Consider the following 19,892-nt stretch of genomic DNA (forward strand, 5'->3'; position numbering starts at 1 on the left):
TTTGTTTCTGTCTGATGCCTTGGTACCTCGCTGTCCACTCATTGCTGACTCCGGCTATTCTTCTGACCACGCTTCTGTCTTGGCTTCACATTACTTCCGAATGCCTGTGCTGGCTGCCCCTCACCGCAGCTCCAGTGGACACAGTGTTCTTTTGTCTCAAGCCTGTGGCAAGCTCTGGCAAGCCACAAATGCTGAACCTGCAGTCCTGATGGCGTGTCCCTTTAACCTTGGCGAACCTATCCAGCATCAACTCTGTTCCTGACCTGATGTTCTTCAACTCCAGCCACAAGCTCTAGAATCAACACCTACAGGCATGCGTGTTCCTCCTGTCCCTTGGCACCATCTGTTACACACTCAGTGGGGCCTGGGCTGGAAATGCAAGGGAGGTTTACCTCATCATTTCAGTCTCCTACCAGGTACATGACATTAGCATCCAAATTTTCAGGACAAGTTTTGGGGAGTGTTCCCTCTTCTTCAAGGTCTAAGCAGTGCTGCTTGGACCTTGGAGGGTTTGCCACAAAAACTGGTCCTGCAAATTTGGAGCCTAATGCAAACAAAAAAAAAGATCATGGACAGTACTCAATTGTTCAGGTATGGAAAAGAAAAAATTTGGTGCCGCAGATGTGCCAAAGCCAGTTCCCTCATGCCAACACCACTTCTACCCAATCTTGAGAGGTGCGACTGGACAACCAATTGGAAGGTTCCATCTTATGAAGACAGTGATGCCACTACCCAAAGAAGGACCCCACGTGTTAAAAAGAAGAGTAAAGAGGACTCAGGACTAAATATCCATATCAGGCAGGGATAGGTGTCCAGCAAGGGCACCATTGTCTAGTGTCAAAATTTCCCCCGAAAGGCAAGGATCACCTTATGCTCCATGCATTCTGAGGTGTATAGAACTACAAACCCATGAAAACCCTATAGATTATTTTACCTTAAATGCAAGTCCTCAGAGAACTTCAGACAGGCGTAGATAAATTCCTTGATTTGACTGTAGATTTTTGGCACAAATTCAGAAAAGGGAAATTTTCTTGGAAAGGGTTGCTGCAAAAAAAAAAAAAAAGAGAAAATTAGATACTTGTATGGATGGAGGGTGTTATCTTCTTTTAAGATCAGAATTATAGTATAAAGGCACCTTCACTTGAATGCTTGCTTTACATCAACTTTTTACTGTGTCCTTGTAGAGACAGCCTTGACTTTGCTCTAAGTGCTACTCACGAATAGTCCTAAAGCATAGATGGTTCGAATCTCTCTCAAGTCCCTGCTGAACCAGTTGAGATTCAAACCAATTATGTGGCAGGCTGATTTCACCCAATTAGATCCATCAATTGACTTGGGTACAACCAGCATGCCAATTTTTTCATGGGATTATAGCAACACCCCTCCTCCCCCCCAACCATTCCCTGCTGGGAAAACACAGCTCTGCGGGAGGTCACAGTCACAGTGTTGATGGGGGAATCCTTCCCGCAGAGCTATTTGTGTTCTCCTGGCAGGGGATGGGTTGTGGCGTCACTGTAGCCACTGGCAATAATTGCATGAAAAAGTTGGCATGCTGGTTGTACCTTTGTACCCAAGTCTATCAACCAGGTTGCAGTAAAGAAAATTGCACCATCTATGGCTGGCTTAAGTCTGTAACTTCACAGCCCCGTGTCAGGGTGTCTACTGTGATTCTGGCCCTGGGCTGTTGAACTGTGCAGAAGGATTGGCAATGGGAAGGTGGGGCTTAGTGCCCACTTGGGTAGAAATTTGGACCCATGAGACATACATGGATTAGTATCCAGAGAGAGACTGACTGGAATGCTAAAGCAGGTACTTGCAGGCATGAAAAAATAGCTATACTTCATAGGTATTCTTAAACAAGACTATTTAAAGTGGAACTTCACTCTCTCAATCAACATTGATTATTTTTAATCCTTCGACTGCTAGCATTAGTAGCAGTAATTTTTTATTTATTTTTTTACATTTCTTCAGTTACTTCCTAGTTTTTTGCCTAAGCAAATGAGATCATACAGCCGTGGTCAAAAGTTTTGATAATGACAAATATTAATCACAAAGCCTGCTGACTCCATTTTTAAGATGGCAATTTGCATATACTCTAGAATGTTATGAAGAGTGATCAGATGAATTGCAAAGTCCCTTAAAAATTAACTTTTTTTTTGGGGGGGGGGGTTACAGTTCCTCTGCATTTCAGCCCTGCCACACAAGGAGCGGCTGACATGTCAGTGATTTTCTCGTTAACACAAGTGTTAGTGTTGACGAGGATGAGGCTGAAAATCTTTCTGTGATGCTCGAGTTAGAATAATAGGTGGGAGGCTTTAAAAACATTGTTCTTCCTCTGTTAACCATGGTTACCTGCAAGGAAACACTTGCAGTCATCATTGCTTTGCACAAAAAAAAGAGATTCAAAAAAGGAGATTCACAGGCAAGGATATTGCTGCTACTAAGATTGCATATAAATCAACAATTTATCAAATCCTCAAGAACTTCAAGGAGAGAAGTTCAATTGTTGTGAAGAAGGCTTCAGGGCGCCCATGAAAGTCCAGCAAGCGCCAGGACCATCTCCTACAGATGATTCAGCTGAGGGATCGGGGCGCCACCAGTGCAGAGACTGCTCAGGAATGGCAGCAGGCAGGTGTGAGTGCATCGGCACAGAAAGTGGGGTGAAGATTTTTGGAGGATTGTCTGGTGTCAAGAACGGAAGCAAAGAATCCACTTCTCTCCAGGAAAAATATCAGGGACAGACTGATATTCTGCAAAAGGTACAGGGGTATGGACTGAGAACTGAGGTAAAGTCATTGGGAGCAATTTACAACAGCCAAATGCACTTGGAAGTGCAGTCGATGTAAATCTGAGGGGTAGATCTCAAACTAGGGGAAGCTCTGCTGATTTTATCATCCAATCATGTGCAAGGTAAAATGCTGTTTTTTATTTTCCTTCCGTGTCCCCCTTGGATCTACAGTGACTGCACTTTCAAGTGCACTTTTCACTTGTAGTGCAAAGTGGATTTGCCTTTCGTAAATAACCCCCATTTTCTCTGATGAATCCCCTTTCTGATTGTTGGGGGCATCTGGAAAAAAAAACCTTCTATGGAGAAGAAAAGATGAGCGCTACCATCAGTCCTGTGTCATGCCAACAGTAAAGCATCCTGAGACCATTCATGTGTGGAATTGCTTCTCAGCCAAGGGAGTGGGGGGGGGATCACTCACAATTTTGCCTAAGTACACAGCAATGAATAAAGAATGGTAAAAAAACATCCTCCGAGAGCAACTTCTCCCAACCATTCAAAAACAGTTTGGTGAGGAACAATGTTTTTTCCAGCATGATGGAGCACCTTGCCATAAAGTAAAAGTAATAACTAAGTGGCTTGGGGAACAAAACATCAACATTTTGGGTCCATGGCCAAGAAACTCCTCAGACCTTAATCCCATTGAGAACTTGCGGTTCATAAAAATCTAGGATGGACGCTTCCATCTTGCTTGTGGGCACTCTGAAGCCCACAAGCAAATCCTTCCGGGATACGGTGAATGCTGATGTCCCAGCATTCACCGCTCTATCCCGCGCATGTGCAGTGTTGATGGCGAGCGGCGCCGTCAACACTACACAGTTGCCATCACAACGGCCGGCGTCCTGAAAAGGACATGCCCCGTTGTGACAACATACACAACATCTTTGGCGTTTTCACCTGTTTTCCATCAGTTAAAATGGCGGAATTGTATCCGCCCTCGTCACATGACCGGCTGCAAGAGACATGTGACGTGTAAAATCACGCGAGAGTTCTTCTGCTGGGCAAAAGAATCGTCTCCTGGGCAGCGTCACGCTGTGTGCCCAGGAGACATTGCTAAGTAATTCCAGGAATCAATGCGGCGATCGCAGCCGAAGCGACACGCCCAGTCCCGCGGGAGCCAAACCAGGAAGTGCCTGGTTCAAAGGAGAGAACAAAAGGTATGGAATCGATTTATTTATTTTTTAACAGCGAACTTTCAATACATACACTGAGAGCACTTGTGTTTAACGCTAACTTTCAAATTAGGGCGAACCTACGCTTTAAATATCCATGCCGCGGTTGTAAAGCACAGCGGACTACAGTGTAACACCATGGTCATAAAGAATTCATTGTGTTTGGATTATATGTGATGGTAATCTGTGCCCGTTTTACCTTTTCTAACTCCGGGTCCTGGAAGGGGAACTGACCCAATATCTTCCTATATACCGTCTCATCACTCACAGGGATAGGGCTGTAGTTATCTGCATCCAGTATGTTCCTGCATACAAAAAAAAAAAAAAAAAACGAATTATACTTTATACTACTGTTTCTTTCTCTTCGTACAAATTTATTTCAAGTAGAACTATAGGCAAAACTTTTTTTGGGATAAAGTGAGGGCTTTAACCCCTGTTAGATTTTTTTTTCCACCAACTGTGTCCCACTGATGAGATTTCCCTTCACTTCCTGTCCCTGTAAATCAAGAGAATTCCTTGGGGACCCCCAAGTAACCAGAACTAGTGTCCCCATTGGAAGCTTTCCCCTCTATTCAGTGGCAGCCGGTGGGATTTTTTTTTGGGGAGGGCCGCAAACAGTATGCCAACCCCCCTCCCCTCTCGGTCGGTAGCACTTACCCCATCACCAGTGACTTTCCCTGCTCGGCGGCGGGCTCCTATTCTCCACGGGTTATCGCGGCAGCTTTCGTTTCCTCCCTCCTCCTCGGCAGCCATTAGGGAGTCTTCTCTTTTCGGCCAATCTGAAAACGGGTCTCACACCTGCTTCTGATTGGCCGGATCAGCGTTTCAACAGCGAACATTCATTTGCTGTTGTAACACACTTGGCATGCTCTGCGACCCGAGCCCACCACCCTATTTTAAAGCCTATTAGAGCCTTTAGCCTCGTACATACGACCGGTTTTCCCGGCAGGAAAACTGCCAGGAGAGCATTTGGCCGGGAATCCCGGCCGTGCGTATGCTCCCTAGCAGTTTTCCCGACAGGAAAACTGCCCGGGAAAAATAGAGAACCTGCTCTCTATTTTCTCGTCAAGATTCTGGGCAGAGTGTTTCCTGCCGAGAAAAACTGTCGTCTGTATGCTTACCTGTTCCATGCTAAACCTGCGCATGCTCGATAAGAGTTTGACGCACGCGCAGTAGCATACAAGGCATACAAGGGACGTGTAGGGTGTAGCAAGATGGTGGCGACAGCATCGAATGTGACGAGCGCAGGCTCGTCAATGACGTCACTGCGTTCTTGTCAGTCAAAAGAACGGCGGTTATTTTGAATAGCCGTCTGTATGCACGGCAAGCTTGCTAGGAACCCCGTCGTGAAAACCCAATTTTTTTTTCTGACGGGATTCCTGGCCGTGTATACAGGGGGGGTTCAGGCTGTAATCTGGTGCTTCAAAAAAAAAAAAAAACCCTGGCCGCGCTGCAATTCATGCAACCGGTGCCCTGAAATGGGCAGGATGCATGAATAGGTTCGATTTTTTTTTTTTAAACATGTCATACTTACCTCCACTGTTTGTTTTGCATAGAGTGGCCCCGAACATCCTCTTCTGGGCCCCCCCCCCCCCCCCGGTGGCTCTCTCTGCTCCTCCCCGCATCAGATAACCCCCTCTGAGAAGCACTCTCCTGAGGGGGTTACCTTGCGGGCATGCTCCTGTGTCCAGCATTCGGCATCCATAGGACCCCGGGAGCCAATGGCTGTGCTGCTATCAACCTATCCAATCAGGAGCTGAGAACCCCGGGCAGGGGAAGAGCGCGTCCTTGACACAGGACTTTTCATACAATGCATTAAGGTGAAAAAACAGGAGGGTTTACAACCCCTTTAACCACTTCAGTACCATAGGATGTCATACGACGTCCTGGACTTCAGTGGGGATAACTGAATGATGGGTGCAGCTACAGGCATCATTCAGATATCCTTTTATTCAGGCAGCGATTCTGCGCACCATAGGAACAATCGTAGCGGCGTTCCAGAATAGGCGCGGTATGGAAGTGGTTAAAGTCCCAAACCAAACCCCAATTCTCTTTTAATATGTAATTATACACCACCGTGTTTTACCTTTTTCTTTGCAAGTGCAATTTCTAAGAAAATAGGAACTGCGCTCAGAGACTAAAAAAAGCAGACAACACTCGCTAGACATCTAGTGCAAATGTATAACAAATAAATAGTGCAGCGCTCAGTACAATGTGAGAATATAAAGTGAATAGATAAATGAACTGTCAATAAGACTGATGCAGTGATGCAACAAAATCACATAATAATGTCCATTGCAAATAATAAGTAATGAATGAAAAAACATGCAGCGATCAAACAATTAAAGGATTATAAATAATCATAGAAAAAACACCCCAGATAATGTCCAATAGGACGAAACACGTCGGGAAACGCTCGTGGAGTCATTGCAATCCTTTCTAATCCCAACTTGGATTTTATTGCTTGAATGAAGTTGATGTTTGCAAGTGTACTCCTGTTTTTATATTAAATATTTTATGTGTGGCCATTTACACTCTCTCTCTCTCTCTCTCTCTCTCTCTCTATATATATATATATATATACATATATATATATATATATAGTTTTGGGAGTCGGTTTGCCTCAAGTGAAACTCCCCCATCCATGTTACGGCCAGGTGATCTCCAACCATCCATTTGATTTTTTTTTTCTGTGACCACAGTAACTCTGGAGAGGTGATAAGGATTTTTTTTTTTTATGATTGCTTATAACAGTGAATATTACAGTTATAAACAACCATTTTTTACAGCATGAAATGGATTCAGTGTTAACGATTGTTATTAGCTCTGATTGACCACAACTAATCACATTATACAGATGGGCTGTCATTGGTCCTGTCTGTACCATGTGATCACTGTGACCAATCACTGAGATCAACACAATAAATGGCATGAATGGAAGCCATCCATTGTGTACAATTGTCATGCGATTTGCTGTGATTGGTCACAGCGATCTCATGGTACCGGCAGCAAGCCGGTAACACTGCTCTGTCATCTGCTGTGTCTAGTTGACACAGCGGGTGACAGATCAAACCACAGCACTGCCAATGGGGTGCACGCAAATCCCGTTCTGGTGAGGACATCATATGACATCCACCTGCTTCTAAAGCGGTCCCTCCCAGCCGTCATGTGACTACAGGCCAGGCAGAAATTGGTTATAGTGGGAGTAAACTCATCTCTGACTTTTACCTATAGGCAAGCCTATAAGGCGGCTTACCTATAGGTACTGTAAATATCTCCTAAATGTGCGTAGTTTAGGAGAGATTTTCTGCACATGCAACCGGTGACGTCACTGGTGCATGCCCTCTGAAAGAATGGGCACCTGGGCCGTTCCTTCAGAGTTCTGCACCCCAATCGGCGGCTCCTGAATGACGTCATCGCAGCTCTGGCCACTCACACAGCCAAAGTCCGCAAACCCGGAAGTAAGACAGAGTGAAGATGGAAGCCTTTTCAGTGTTGACAGAGCAGCGCTGGAGGGCTTATTTTCAGGTAAGTTTCACATAATATGGCAGTATGCAATGCATACTAGCACATTAATGCTTTACCTTGCAAAAAAAAAAAAAACACAGCGGTTTACTACCGTTTGAATGTAGAGCTACAGTTCAGGTATGGCAATTTTTACATTGGTCCAGTTTGAGTCAAAGTATTTATGTTGCACACCTGTGGGATCCCTGTGGAAGCTGGAAATAACTATAGTAGGCCCTGCTACTACAGTGATTACCACTGTGATGTCACTACCCTGCCTCTCCACCTTGTCCAATCAGGGAACACTTTGCATTCATTGAGAAAATGAAAAAAAAAAAAAAGAATCTTCGGCATTTAACACATATTTGGGTTTGTCAATTACTAGCTTACCCCTACTGAACACTGTCACTTCTGTGTCCCTGGGACACCCTAGTGGCATAGCAACTTGTGATGGGTTGCATTACAGTGCTGCAGTAGGGGAAGCAGGCATCTGACACACCCAGGGAATTTAATTTCATTTTATTTCAGCGATAGGGCCGCTGTAATGCAATTTCAACAAACATGGAAGACTTTATTGAGCCTTTTGGCTCTGTACACCGCTTCCTACCCATCATATAGGGGTACTTGGTATGCACCGATAATGGTTGCCATGCACTTCTTTTATCATCCGTGTTAACCCAACATAAGCGTTACCCACGTTGTCTCTTAAAAAAGTTATCATGAAAGATGTGTATTGCAGCAGTACCCACCTGAAAACCAGTGCCCACTTCTTCAGTAAGGTCTCACTGTACTGATCTCTGACCTCCAGCAACATGTCAAACAGCTGATTCACTGGGAAGCCATAACCCTGTACATAACAGATCAAATGTCACCATATATAAATACAAATGTACATTAGGTAGGCCAAACCTGCAATGTAGATCAGTCCTGGGTTGGGAGGGAGCAGAACACAATGAAAAGCTTTTCTTCTGCTCATATTAACTGTACAGCCCAAATCTCTAGAAGCTTAACTTAACTTTTAGGCGTCCTTTTAGGAGGCATTCATGCCTGCAAATGCATGCACACCCCAAAAAGATGCAATAATCCCAGCGGGGTTCCCTGCCATTAGCTGCGGGAGGCAGGCCCCATTGAAAACAATTGGAGGCTGCCGGCTTCCACAGCTAATTGGGGCCACTCATATGTAATCTCTCATGCAGCAATCACATGTGAGTGTTCAGCCCTGGATGCAGACCAGGTAATCGCGGTGGCAACTCACATATAAACTCTCTTGCAGCAATCAAATGCAAGTGTTCGGCCTCGGATGCAGACCATCTATGCGCAGGAACCCCCCCCGCTGCGGTTCTCAAATCTAATCTATTTAACAGAGATCTAACCCCTTCTGCAGGTTGATCATCTGCTTAAAGTGATGGACTGTGGAACCCCTGTGCAAAAAGCCTTGAACTGCATAGTCTTAGGGCCAGATTCTCGTAGTTTGGCGTAACTTTGTGCGGGCGTAACGTAACCCATTTACGTTACGCCTCCGCAACTTAGACGGGCAAGTGCTGTATTCTCAAAACACTTGCTCCGTAAGTTTCGGCGGCGTAGCGTAAATAGGCCGGCGTAAGCCTGCCTAATTCAAATTTGGAACAGGGGGATGTGTTTTATGTAAATGTTCTGTGACCCGACGTGATTGACGTTTTTCACGAACGGCGCATGCGCTGTCCGTGGAAATCACCCAGTGTGCATTGCTCCTAATACGCTGCGAGGATGTTTTAGTTTTGGCGTGAACATAAATTACTTCCAGCCCCATTCACGGACGAGTTACGCAAAATTTTCAAATTTTGTCGCGGGAACGACGGCCATACTTAACATTGGTACGCCACCATATAGCAGGGGTAACTTTACGCCGGGAAAAGCATAACGTAAACGGCGTATCTGTACTGCGTCGGCCACGCGTACGTTCATGAATTTGCGTACCTAGCTGATTTACATATTTTGACGCGTAAATCAGCGTACACGCCCCTAGCGGCCAGCGTAAATATGCAGTTACGATCCGACGGCGTAAGAGACTTACGCCGGTCGGATCTAATAGAAATCTATGCGTAACTGATTCTAAGAATCAGGCGCATAGATACGACCGGCCAGACTCAGAGATATGACGGCGTATCTGGAGATACGCCGTCGTATCTCTTTTGAGAATCTTGCCCTTAGATTATCAAGGCGCTACCGGCGGTAAAAGCATCCATCATCCTCAGAGGAAGAAGACTGCAAACACTATAGCCTTAGGCTGCTTTTACACTGGGACTGTTAGCAGTAAAGCGGCGCTTTACCACTGTTATATCGGCGCATTTTACTCCCGCTAGCAGCCGAGGAAAGGGTTAAAAGCGCCCATGAAAAGCCTTAATCCCCAGGCAAGCCTTACTCAGCCCTAATGAGCGGCCCCACTTTCCAGAGTGGGGGGGTATTACATTTGTAAAATCTGTGTAGTAGGAGGTGGTATCCTAGGGCTGAAAACTTATTTTCTCCCTGGTCCCCACTTGTTTTTTCACCTCCAACCTTACTGTGTCAAACAGATTAGTGGATCTTCATCAAGCCCTCTATGGACTTTTGGATCTTTGCCCCAATTTCTGTGACAAAATGATTCCAGGTGTTGAACTCCAATTTCTTTTCTATTCCCACACTTAAAGAGGGCCTCTACCTTATTCTAAATCTCAGATCTAGACAAAACAGAGCGCAAAGCTGCCCTAGTGTAACACGGCTTTGAACATCGTAGTGTTTTTAACTTTACCATATTAAACTCACATTGTGTAAAGATACAGAATAAGAATTCCACTGTGGCCACACTCTTGAAACCACCTCAAGATCAGGACAGGGGAGGTGACCTGAGGAAAGAGGCCATGTCTCCGAAACACGTAGTCATTGCAACTGTGTGTTGTCCTCACTGCCCCCCCCCCCCCCCATGTCCTGCTCATGTGGGTTTGTGTGTCTTCGGCAAGCATCGCCAGCTGGACCAGGCACATTTGGATCTGCACGTCGATCATGGTGGTGGTTAGTCTTGCATGTGCTGCCAGGACCTGGGCAGTTTGGTTAAAAGGTTGACGGCTCCCTCCTCCCCTGTTGGCATATTGAGATGGAATTTAGGAGTGCAGCCACAGTGTGTGAAGATGGATACAGCATAAGGATTCCACTGTGGCTGCACTCCTAAATCCCATCTCAATATCCCAACAGGGGAGGAGGAAGCTGTGGACCTTTTAACCAAACTGCCCAGGTCCTGGCAGCACATGCACATTCACCACCACGATCGACGTGCAGATCCAAATGTGCCTGGTCCAGCTGGCGCTGCTTTCCGAAGACACACAAACCCACATGAGCAGGACATAGGGGGGCAGTGAGGACAACACACAGTTGCAATGACAACGTGTTTCGGAGGCATGGCCTCTTTCCTCAGGTCACCTCCCATGTCCTGATCTTGAGGTGGTTTTAGGAGTGTGGCCACAGTGGAATTCTTATGCTGTATCTATCTTTACACAATGTGAGTTTAATATGGTAAAGTTAAAAACACTACAATGATCAAACTCACATTGTGTGAAGATGGATACAGCATAAGGATTCCAATGTGAGTTTGACCATTGTAGTGTTTTTAACTTTACCATATTAAGGCCGAGTTACACTAGGGCGGCTTTGCACTCTCTTCTTGTGTGTTTTGTCGAGATGTGTTCCTGCCACCCAAAGGATTCATAGAGAGAAGCAGCACCCTTTGACTTGTCTAACTGTCACCAATAGCCAGCTATACTAAACTGTTGATCAGCGCACCTGCTAGTTTTTTCTTTTGTGTGTATTTGTTGTCTTGAATCTCAGATCTGAATGTATTCATTCAAGTCCAAAATTTTAACATGGGATCCACCAAATCCCCCCCCCCCCCATCACGGAGAAGATTGTCTGGCCATCAAAGATGCTTACCTACATGTCCCTACCAGCTTTCCTACATTCATTTGGTGACGCTACACTACCAATTTGTGGCCCTGCCCTCTCAGCCTTTTGTTTGCCCTTTGGGTATTCATTAAGGTGATGGCCCCAGTTGTGCTCCCATGAAATCTCTTAAGCCCTGTACACACGATCGGATATCTGATGGAATCTAATCCGATGGATTTTTTCGTCGGATATCTGATGAAGCTGACTTTCATCAGTCTTGCCTACACACCATCGGTCAAAAATCCGACCGTGTCCAACGCGGTGACGTAAAATACTATGACGTGCTGGGAAAAATTAAGTTCAATGCTTCCGAGCATGCGTCGACTTGATTCTGAGCATGCGTGGATTTTTGACCAATGGAGTTTCATACAGATGATCGTTTTTTTTTCTATCCATAGGAAAATTTTAAAACATGTTCTATTTTTTTTCACCGATGGAAAACAAACCGATAGGGCAAACACAAAATCGATGAAAACGGTCCATTTTCATCAGAAAAACCGATCGTGTGTACAGGGCCTCAGTGGGATCATTAGACAACCCCCTGTTTTTTGTTCCTGGGATTCAATATTGCCGTTCTTTGTAGTAAAGTATATCTTGAGACAATTTTTTTTTTTTTTTACATTTAGACTTCAGTTTTTGTTTGCAATCTGTGTTCAATTGGGGTGTCCCCCCCCCTATACATACACCAGAAAAATAGGAGGTAATCTCCGCAGGTTAATCCTTTAATAACCCAATTAAAAAAAAAATTGGGCTTTAGATACACATAAAATTAAGGGTTGTGAGTGAAACGTACCTGCAATGTGTCAGCAAAAAGCACAATAAGATTCTTGAGGTCCAGAACAAGGTTGGGATCGGAACAATAAGACTAAAAATAAATAATAAAGACAGGTTGATTGCATATGAAGTCAGCCATAAACACTACAACCAAATTTGATAATAGTTGGCACTTCTTCCTTGCAGTATCAGAATCCTACTGGTATGGTAACAACTTTTATAAAACTGTAATGAAGCTTAGTTATTTCGAGGATGGTTCCGAAAACAGTAGGAAGAAGCCCATTGGCTGATGTGGTAAGTCTGCATAGTTTATTCTATCAGATATTTGGTTTCAGTAAGGGCCCCATGTTCCATGGAAGATTCACAATTTTTTACAAGGTTTGTTCCATTTAAAGTGAACCTGTGGCAAGTCAGTGAACATAGTAGTAGTATAGTATTTACATATTCCTAATGTGCAGTGAATACGTTTTACTGTGGACCTTAAAGGGGTTGTAATGGTATAATTTTCCTAAATAGCTTCCTTTACCTTAGTGCAGTCTTCCTTCACTTACCTCATCCTTCCATTTTTCTTTTAAATGTCCTTATTTCTTCTAAGAAATCCTCACTTCCTGTTCTTCTGTCTGTCACTACACACAGTAATGCAAGGCTTTCTCCCTGGTGTGGAGTGTCGTGCTTGCCCCCTCCCTTTGGTTTACAGGAGAGTCAGGATGCTCTCTACGTTGCAGATAAAAGGGCTGTGTGTTAGTGGGCATCCTGACTCTCCTGTAGTCCAAGGGAGGGGGAAGGCACGACACTCCACACCAGGGAGAAAGCCTTGCATTACTGTGTGGAGTTACAGACAGAAGAACAGGAAGTGAGGATTTCTCAGAAGAAATAAGACATTTAAAAGCAAAATGGAAGGATGAGGTAAGTGAAGGAGGACTGCACTAAGGTAAAGGAAGCTATTTAGGGGAACAAATTTACCTTTACAACCCCTTTAACTCAAAAAGTAAAGATTTGCAATGCTATATGAAACGTTTCGAAATTGAAATTGTGCTTAAGCAAGCACCCTGAAAGATGAAACTTTGTTGTGAATTACTGATGAAAAATAGCTGCGCACTTCCTCTGCCTACAGCATCCTCTGCACTATGAGATCTAAAGTACTGTTGCCTCAGACTGCTAGCCTCATCAGGTTTAGTCACGTGACAACATCATTATAAGAAAGAAAGCTGCACCTGAGGACCTGCAATGTAAAGATCTCCTGGAGAAAGAACCGAACCAGAGGACCTACAATGTATGAAATTTCCAGAAAGAAAGCCGCATCTGAGGACCTACAATGCAAGAATCTCCTTGAGAGAAAGTTGTCCCTGAAGAAAAGCAATGTGATGAACTCTCTAAGAAAAAGCTGCACCCGAGGACCGGCAATGTAAGGATCTCCTTGAGAGAAAGTTGTCCCCGAAGAAAAGCAATGCGATGAACTCTCAAAGAAAAAGCTGCACCTGAGGACTGGCAATGTAAGGATCTCCTGGAGAAAGAACCGAACCAGAGGACCTACAATGTATGAAATTTCCAGAAAGAAAGCCGCATCTGAGGACCTACAATGCAAGAATCTCCTTGAGAGAAAGTTGTCCCTGAAGAAAAGCAATGTGATGAACTCTCTAAGAAAAAGCTGCACCCGAGGACCGGCAATGTAAGGATCTCCTTGAGAGAAAGTTGTCCCCGAAGAAAAGCAATGCGATGAACTCTCAAAGAAAAAGCTGCACCTGAGGACTGGCAATGTAAGGATCTCCTGGAGAAAGAACCGAACCAGAGGACCTACAATGTATGAAATTTCCAGAAAGAAAGCCGCATCTGAGGACCTACAATGCAAGAATCTCCTTGAGAGAAAGTTGTCCCTGAAGAAAAGCAATGTGATGAACTCTCAAAGAAAAAGCTGCACCTGAGGACTGGCAATGTAAGGATCTCCTTGAGAGAAATTTGTCCCTAAAACCTGCAATGTGAGGATCTCCCAACAAGAAAGCTGCACTTAAGAACCTACAATGTAATGATCTCCCAGAGAGAAAGCCCCATCTGGTGACCTGCAGTGTAAGGATCTATTGCAGAGAAAGTTGTCCCTGAAGACTTGCAAAGTGAGGATCTCCTGGAGAGAAAGTTGTCCTTGAAGAGCTGCAATGCAAGGATTTCCCAAAGAAAAAGCTGCACCCGAGGACCTACAATGCGAGGATCTCCTGAAGAAAAAGCTGCACCCGAGGACCTACAATGCGAGGATCTCCCAAAGAAAAAGCTGCACCCGAGGACCTACAATGCGAGTATCTCCTGAAGAAAAAGCTGCACCCGAGGACCTACAATGCAAGGATCTCCCGAAGAAAAAGCTGCACCAGAGGACCTACAATGTGAGGATCTCCCAAAGAAAAAGCTGCACCCGAGGACCTACAATGCGAGGATCTCTCAAAGAAAAAGCTGCACCCGAGGACCTTCAATGCGAGGATCTCCTGAAGAAAAAGCTGCACCCGAGGACCTACAATGCAAGGATCTCCCAAAGAAAAAGCTGCACCCGAGGACCTACAATGCAAGGATCTCCTGAAGAAAAAGCCGCACCCGAGGACCTACAATGCGAGGATCTCCTGAAGAAAAAGCTGCACAGGAGGACCTACAATGCGAGGATCTCCTGAAGAAAAAGCTGCACCCGAGGACCTACAATGCGAGGATCTCCCAAAGAAAAAGCTGCACCCGAGGACCTACAATGCGAGTATCTCCTGAAGAAAAAGCTGCACCCGAGGACCTACAATGCAAGGATCTCCCGAAGAAAAAGCTGCACCAGAGGACCTACAATGTGAGGATCTCCCAAAGAAAAAGCTGCACCCGAGGACCTACAATGCGAGGATCTCTCAAAGAAAAAGCTGCACCCGAGGACCTTCAATGCGAGGATCTCCTGAAGAAAAAGCTGCACCCGAGGACCTACAATGCGAGGATCTCCCAAAGAAAAAGCTGCACCCGAGGACCTACAATGCGAGGATCTCCTGAAGAAAAGCCGCACCCGAGGACCTACAATGCGAGGATCTCCTGAAGAAAAAGCTGCACCCGAGGACCTGCAAACCGGGGATCTTGCGAAGAGAAAGCTGCACCTGAGGACTTGCAATGTAAGGATTTCCCAGAGAGAAGGTTGCTTCTAGGAGGACCTGTAATGGATCTCCTAGAGGAAAAGCTACACCCGAGGACCTGCAATGCGAGGATCTCCATCCTGGAGAAAAAGCTGCACCTGAGGACCTGAAATGCGAGGATCTCCAAGAGAGAAAGCTGCACCTGAAGACCTGCAATGTAAGGATCTCCTAGAGGGAAAGCAACACATGAGGACCTGTACTGCAAGGATCTCCCTCCTGGAGAGAAAGCTGCACCTGAGGACCTGCAGAAATCTCCCACAGAAAAAAGCTGAACCTGAGGATCTACAATGTAAGGATTTCCCCAGAGAGAAGGCTGCTTCTGGGAGGACCTGTAAGGATCCCCCAGAGGAAAAACAACACCCGAGGACCTGCAATGCGAGGATCTCCCTCCCGGAAAGAAAGCTGCAGCTGAGGACCTGCAATGCGAGGATCTCCCTCCCGGAAAGAAAGCTGCAGCTGAGGACCTGCAATGCGAGGATCTCCCTCCCGGAAAGAAAGCTTCAGCTGAGGACCTGCAATGCGAGAATCTCCCTCCCGGAAAAAAAGCTGCAGCTGAGGACCTGCAATGCGAGGATCTCCCTCCCGGAAAGTAAGCTGCAGCCGAGGACCTGCAATGCGAGGATCTCCCTCCCGGAAAGAAAGCTGCAGCTGAGGACCTGCAATGCGAGGATCTCCCTCCCGGAAAGAAAGCTGCAGCTGAGGACCTGCAATGCAAGGATCTCCCTCCCAGAAAGAAAGCTTTAGCTGAGGACCTCCAATGCGAGAATCTCCCTCCCGGAAAGAAAGCTGCAGCTGAGGACCTGCAATGCGAGGATCTCCCTCCCGGAAAGAAAGCTGCAGCTGAGGACCTGCAATGTGAGGATCTCCCTCCCGGAAAGAAAGCTGCAGCTGAGGACCTGCAATGTGAGGATCTCCTGGAGAGAAATCAGCACCTGAGAACCCGCAATGCAAGGATCTCCCAGAGGGAAAGCAGCTTCGGAAAAACCTGCAATGTAGGGATCGCCTAGCCTTTTTTCTCCCATTTTGTAGATGTGTGCTTTCTGCACCTCTCCTCTCTTTCAAGATGGCCAGTTCCACACAGAACACAGTGCAAAACAAGGAATGGGAAGTCAGTAATCGGGAAAAGATCAGCTGCAGGAAAACCACAGGCAATACTGACAACTAATCCTTTGCTCTCTATTTGCCTTCATGGGCACAGCTTTTGCAACTTAGGTCCTCTTCAAAACAAGCCCTCACTGACTCACATTTTCCTACATGTAGAAGTGTTTGGGCAGCTTTACAGCCACCGGAATCACTTCTAATATGTAGCTGTCAGCCAGGAGTAAAAATGAAAACAAGCATTATGTACATGCCTTGGGAGCTACTTTTACTTAAAGGGGTTGTAAAGGAGCATGTTTTGGATGCATTAAGGTGAAAAAACACCTGGCAATGACGGCCCCCCCCAGCCCCCCCCCGTTTACTTACCTGAGCCCAGTCACCTGCTGTGCGCGTCCCCCGGTGTTCTCTTCTCCACGGAGTCTGGCCATTGATTGGATAGATTGATAGCAATGTAGCCATTGGCTTGTGCTGCTGTCAATCACAACCAATGACACGCCCGCCGGGGGGCGGGACGAGTCAAACACTCTGTGTCTATGGACGCAGCGTGTATGACAGGGAGCGCGCCCGCAAGCTAATCTCCTCGGGAGAGAACTTCCCAGAGGGGGTTAGCTATTGCGGGTAGGAGCTGAGACAGCCGCCGAGGGACCCCAGAACAGGAGGATTGCGCGAACTGCACAGTGGAGGCAAGTATGACATGTTTGTTATTTAAACAAAAATTAAATTAAACCTTTACAACCCCTTTAAAGTGTTGCTGAAGCCACAACATTAAAATCAGTGTGTATATGCAGCAAAGCATTCTTGTTATACTCACTGTGGAACCTAAGGGGTTCATCATTTTCATTGTGTAAAAAGGCTGTTTAATCCTGTCTTCTCTGATCCTCACCTTCTTCCACACTCCCCAAACCATCTCCTGATAGAACAGAGCCTAGGGGCACTCTGCACATGCTCAGATTGGTGTATATTGCTTTTTTGGGAGGGTGCATGTGATCATGCACCCAGCACTGTCCAGACAGGTCAGGGATTCTGCAGCCTCATGGGACAATCAGGGCAGAATGAAAACTCTTTCTACAAGCTTTAACCTGACACTGATTGAAGCCACAAGACTGTTATATACCACTGATAAAAAAAAGGGATTTAGCAGTTTATATTTAATAAAATAATTGCATTTCCATGTTCTGTGCAGTGTGAGGGACCAGATATAGTGAATGCAGAGTCCTGGGTTTAGTAACACTAACTCCGATGAACTGCTTCCAGAAAAGGTATTTCTAGATTCACAAAATATAAAATGTCAACAAATATTTATAATATGATCTTGTAGAATGTTGATCCATAAAGCTGTGCAATTTTTTAATATCTACAATACATTAAATTAAAGTGGAGTTCCACCCATAAATATAACATTACATCAATAGTTTTAAAAAAATGTCATTAGTCCTTTACGAGATTTTTTTTTTTTTAGATGCCTTCAAAGTGTTGTTGCTAGGCAGAATAGTTAATCTTCCCACTTCCTGCACCTAGGTGCCTAATGCTTCCTAACCTACACCGCACAGACTCCTGGGAATGTAGTGGGTGTAACTTTCCAGGAGTCTGTGCACTCCCCAGTCTCAAAGAATCATGTGACTTGGACAGTACAGGTGCTGAAACCTGATCTGAAACCTATTTCACTGCTTGTGCAGCACTTAGCATGTGCGAGATCTGCAAGGCTGAAATCCAGGAAGTCATACAGTCTGGCTTCATGATGCCCACACTTAAGATGGCCCCAGTCAATTTCTATTTTATAAAGTGTCTAAATGCTGTAACAACCTAACAAAACGGACCTTAGTTTACAGACTAACTTTACTAGAATACATTAAGCTTGTGTATTACAGGGGTATTTATATTTAAAAAGTGAAATTGTGGCCGGAACTCCGCTTTAAGTATATTTTCAATTAAAAAATCAATTACCGAATGCGTTCGCAAAGCCGCCATGGTCTTGGACAGCGCCAAATTCCAGAGTTCATCAATGTACGCTCGATTCACCAATCCAACTGTTGTATGTAGGATGTGATCTTCTACCACAAAGAACCTGATGGACACCAAAACAAGCAATGCAAATATTGAAAAGGGGACTTCCTTCCCATTGCTTCTATCAAGTGCACATTGTATATAACACACTTTTCAGTACTTTTTATTATTTTGCTTGATAATAAACAAAAACAGCATGCTTTTCTTCAATAAAGAGCAAACATTTACAGCCTGAGATTTATTATTGTCCCTCACTGGCTGGTTTAGGAAAGCTGGAGAAAAAGTGACAGAGCTGCCAAACCCTTTTGAGAAAATATTTAGTAGCAATGGGCCACAAATCCTCTCCTATTCCAACAGACCCAACTGCAGGATGGAACAAAAACAAAATGCAACCAAAAAAGTAATATTTTGGCCTTTTAACCACTTCAGCCCGGACCATTTTGTAGCTAAAGGACCAGGCCCCTCTTTGCGATTCGGCACTGCGTCGCTTTAACGGACAATTGCGCGGTCGTGCGACGTGGCTCCCAAACAAAATTGACGTCCTTTTTTTCCCACAAATAGAGCTTTCTTTTGGTGGTATTTGATCACCTCTGCGGTTTTTATTTTTTTTGCGCTATGAACAAAAATAGAGCGACAATTTTAGAAAAAAATTCAATATTTTTTTACTTTTTGCTATAATAAATATCCCACAAAAAAATATATAAGAAAATATTTTTTCCTCAGTTTAGGCCGATACGTATTCTTCTACATATTTTTGATATAAAAAAAAAAAAAACGCAATAAGCGTTTAACATTGATCGGTTTGCGCAAAAGTTATAGCGTCTACAAAATAGGGGAAAGTTTTATGGCATTTTCATAATTTTTTTTTTACTCGTAATGGCAGCAATCATCGGTTTTTATCGTGACTGCGACATTATGGCGGACATAACGGACACCTTTGACACCATTTTGGGACCATTGTAATTTTTACAGCGATCAGTGCTATAAAAATGCACCGATTACTGTGAAAATGACACTGGCAGCGAAGGGGTTAACCTGTAGGGGGCGCTGAAGGGGTTAAGAGTGTCCTAATGAGTGATTCTTACTGTGTGGGGGCGTGGCTTGCGGTGACATCACTGATCGGCGTTCCCTATGACAGGGAACAGACGATCAGTGACGCCCTCACTAGGAAGAACGGGGAAAGGTTTGTTTACACTTGCCTCTCCCCGTTCTTCAGCTCTGTGACCCGATCGCGGGACACCGGTGGCGATCGGTTCCCGCGGGCGCGGTCACGGAGCTCACAACCGGATTGCAAACGTACCTGTACGTCCTTTTGCCCAGCCGTGCCGCTCTGCCGACGTATATCGTCGTTAGTCGGTCCTTAAGCGGTTAACCAGGTGTGGAATTCCAGGGTTGTCACCCTCTTGACAGGGTAGGCCCCTGGAAGAAGTCATCTCTTTGACAAAACGGCGTAGGGAGGAGCGG

The 19,892-nt window shown here is 45.2% G+C and overlaps 1 protein-coding gene across 3 annotated transcripts in view; it reads right to left on the reverse strand.

Annotated features, from left to right (window-relative positions):
* EXOC6B (exocyst complex component 6B) overlaps positions 1-19,892 on the reverse strand; it is a 472,504-nt gene that overhangs the window by 199,354 nt on the left and 253,258 nt on the right. For all 3 annotated transcript variants that reach the window (XM_040335548.1, XM_040335549.1, XM_040335550.1), the window contains exons 11-15: positions 18,369-18,489; positions 12,206-12,277; positions 8,211-8,308; positions 4,157-4,262; positions 935-1,044 (exon numbers count right to left, since the gene is read on the reverse strand). In XM_040335548.1, the coding sequence (XP_040191482.1) occupies positions 935-1,044; positions 4,157-4,262; positions 8,211-8,308; positions 12,206-12,277; positions 18,369-18,489 (507 nt within the window). The remainder of the gene's footprint in view (positions 1-934; positions 1,045-4,156; positions 4,263-8,210; positions 8,309-12,205; positions 12,278-18,368; positions 18,490-19,892) is intronic.

Source organism: Rana temporaria, chromosome 1 (assembly GCF_905171775.1).
Source record: "Rana temporaria chromosome 1, aRanTem1.1, whole genome shotgun sequence".
NCBI lineage: Eukaryota > Metazoa > Chordata > Amphibia > Anura > Ranidae > Rana > Rana temporaria.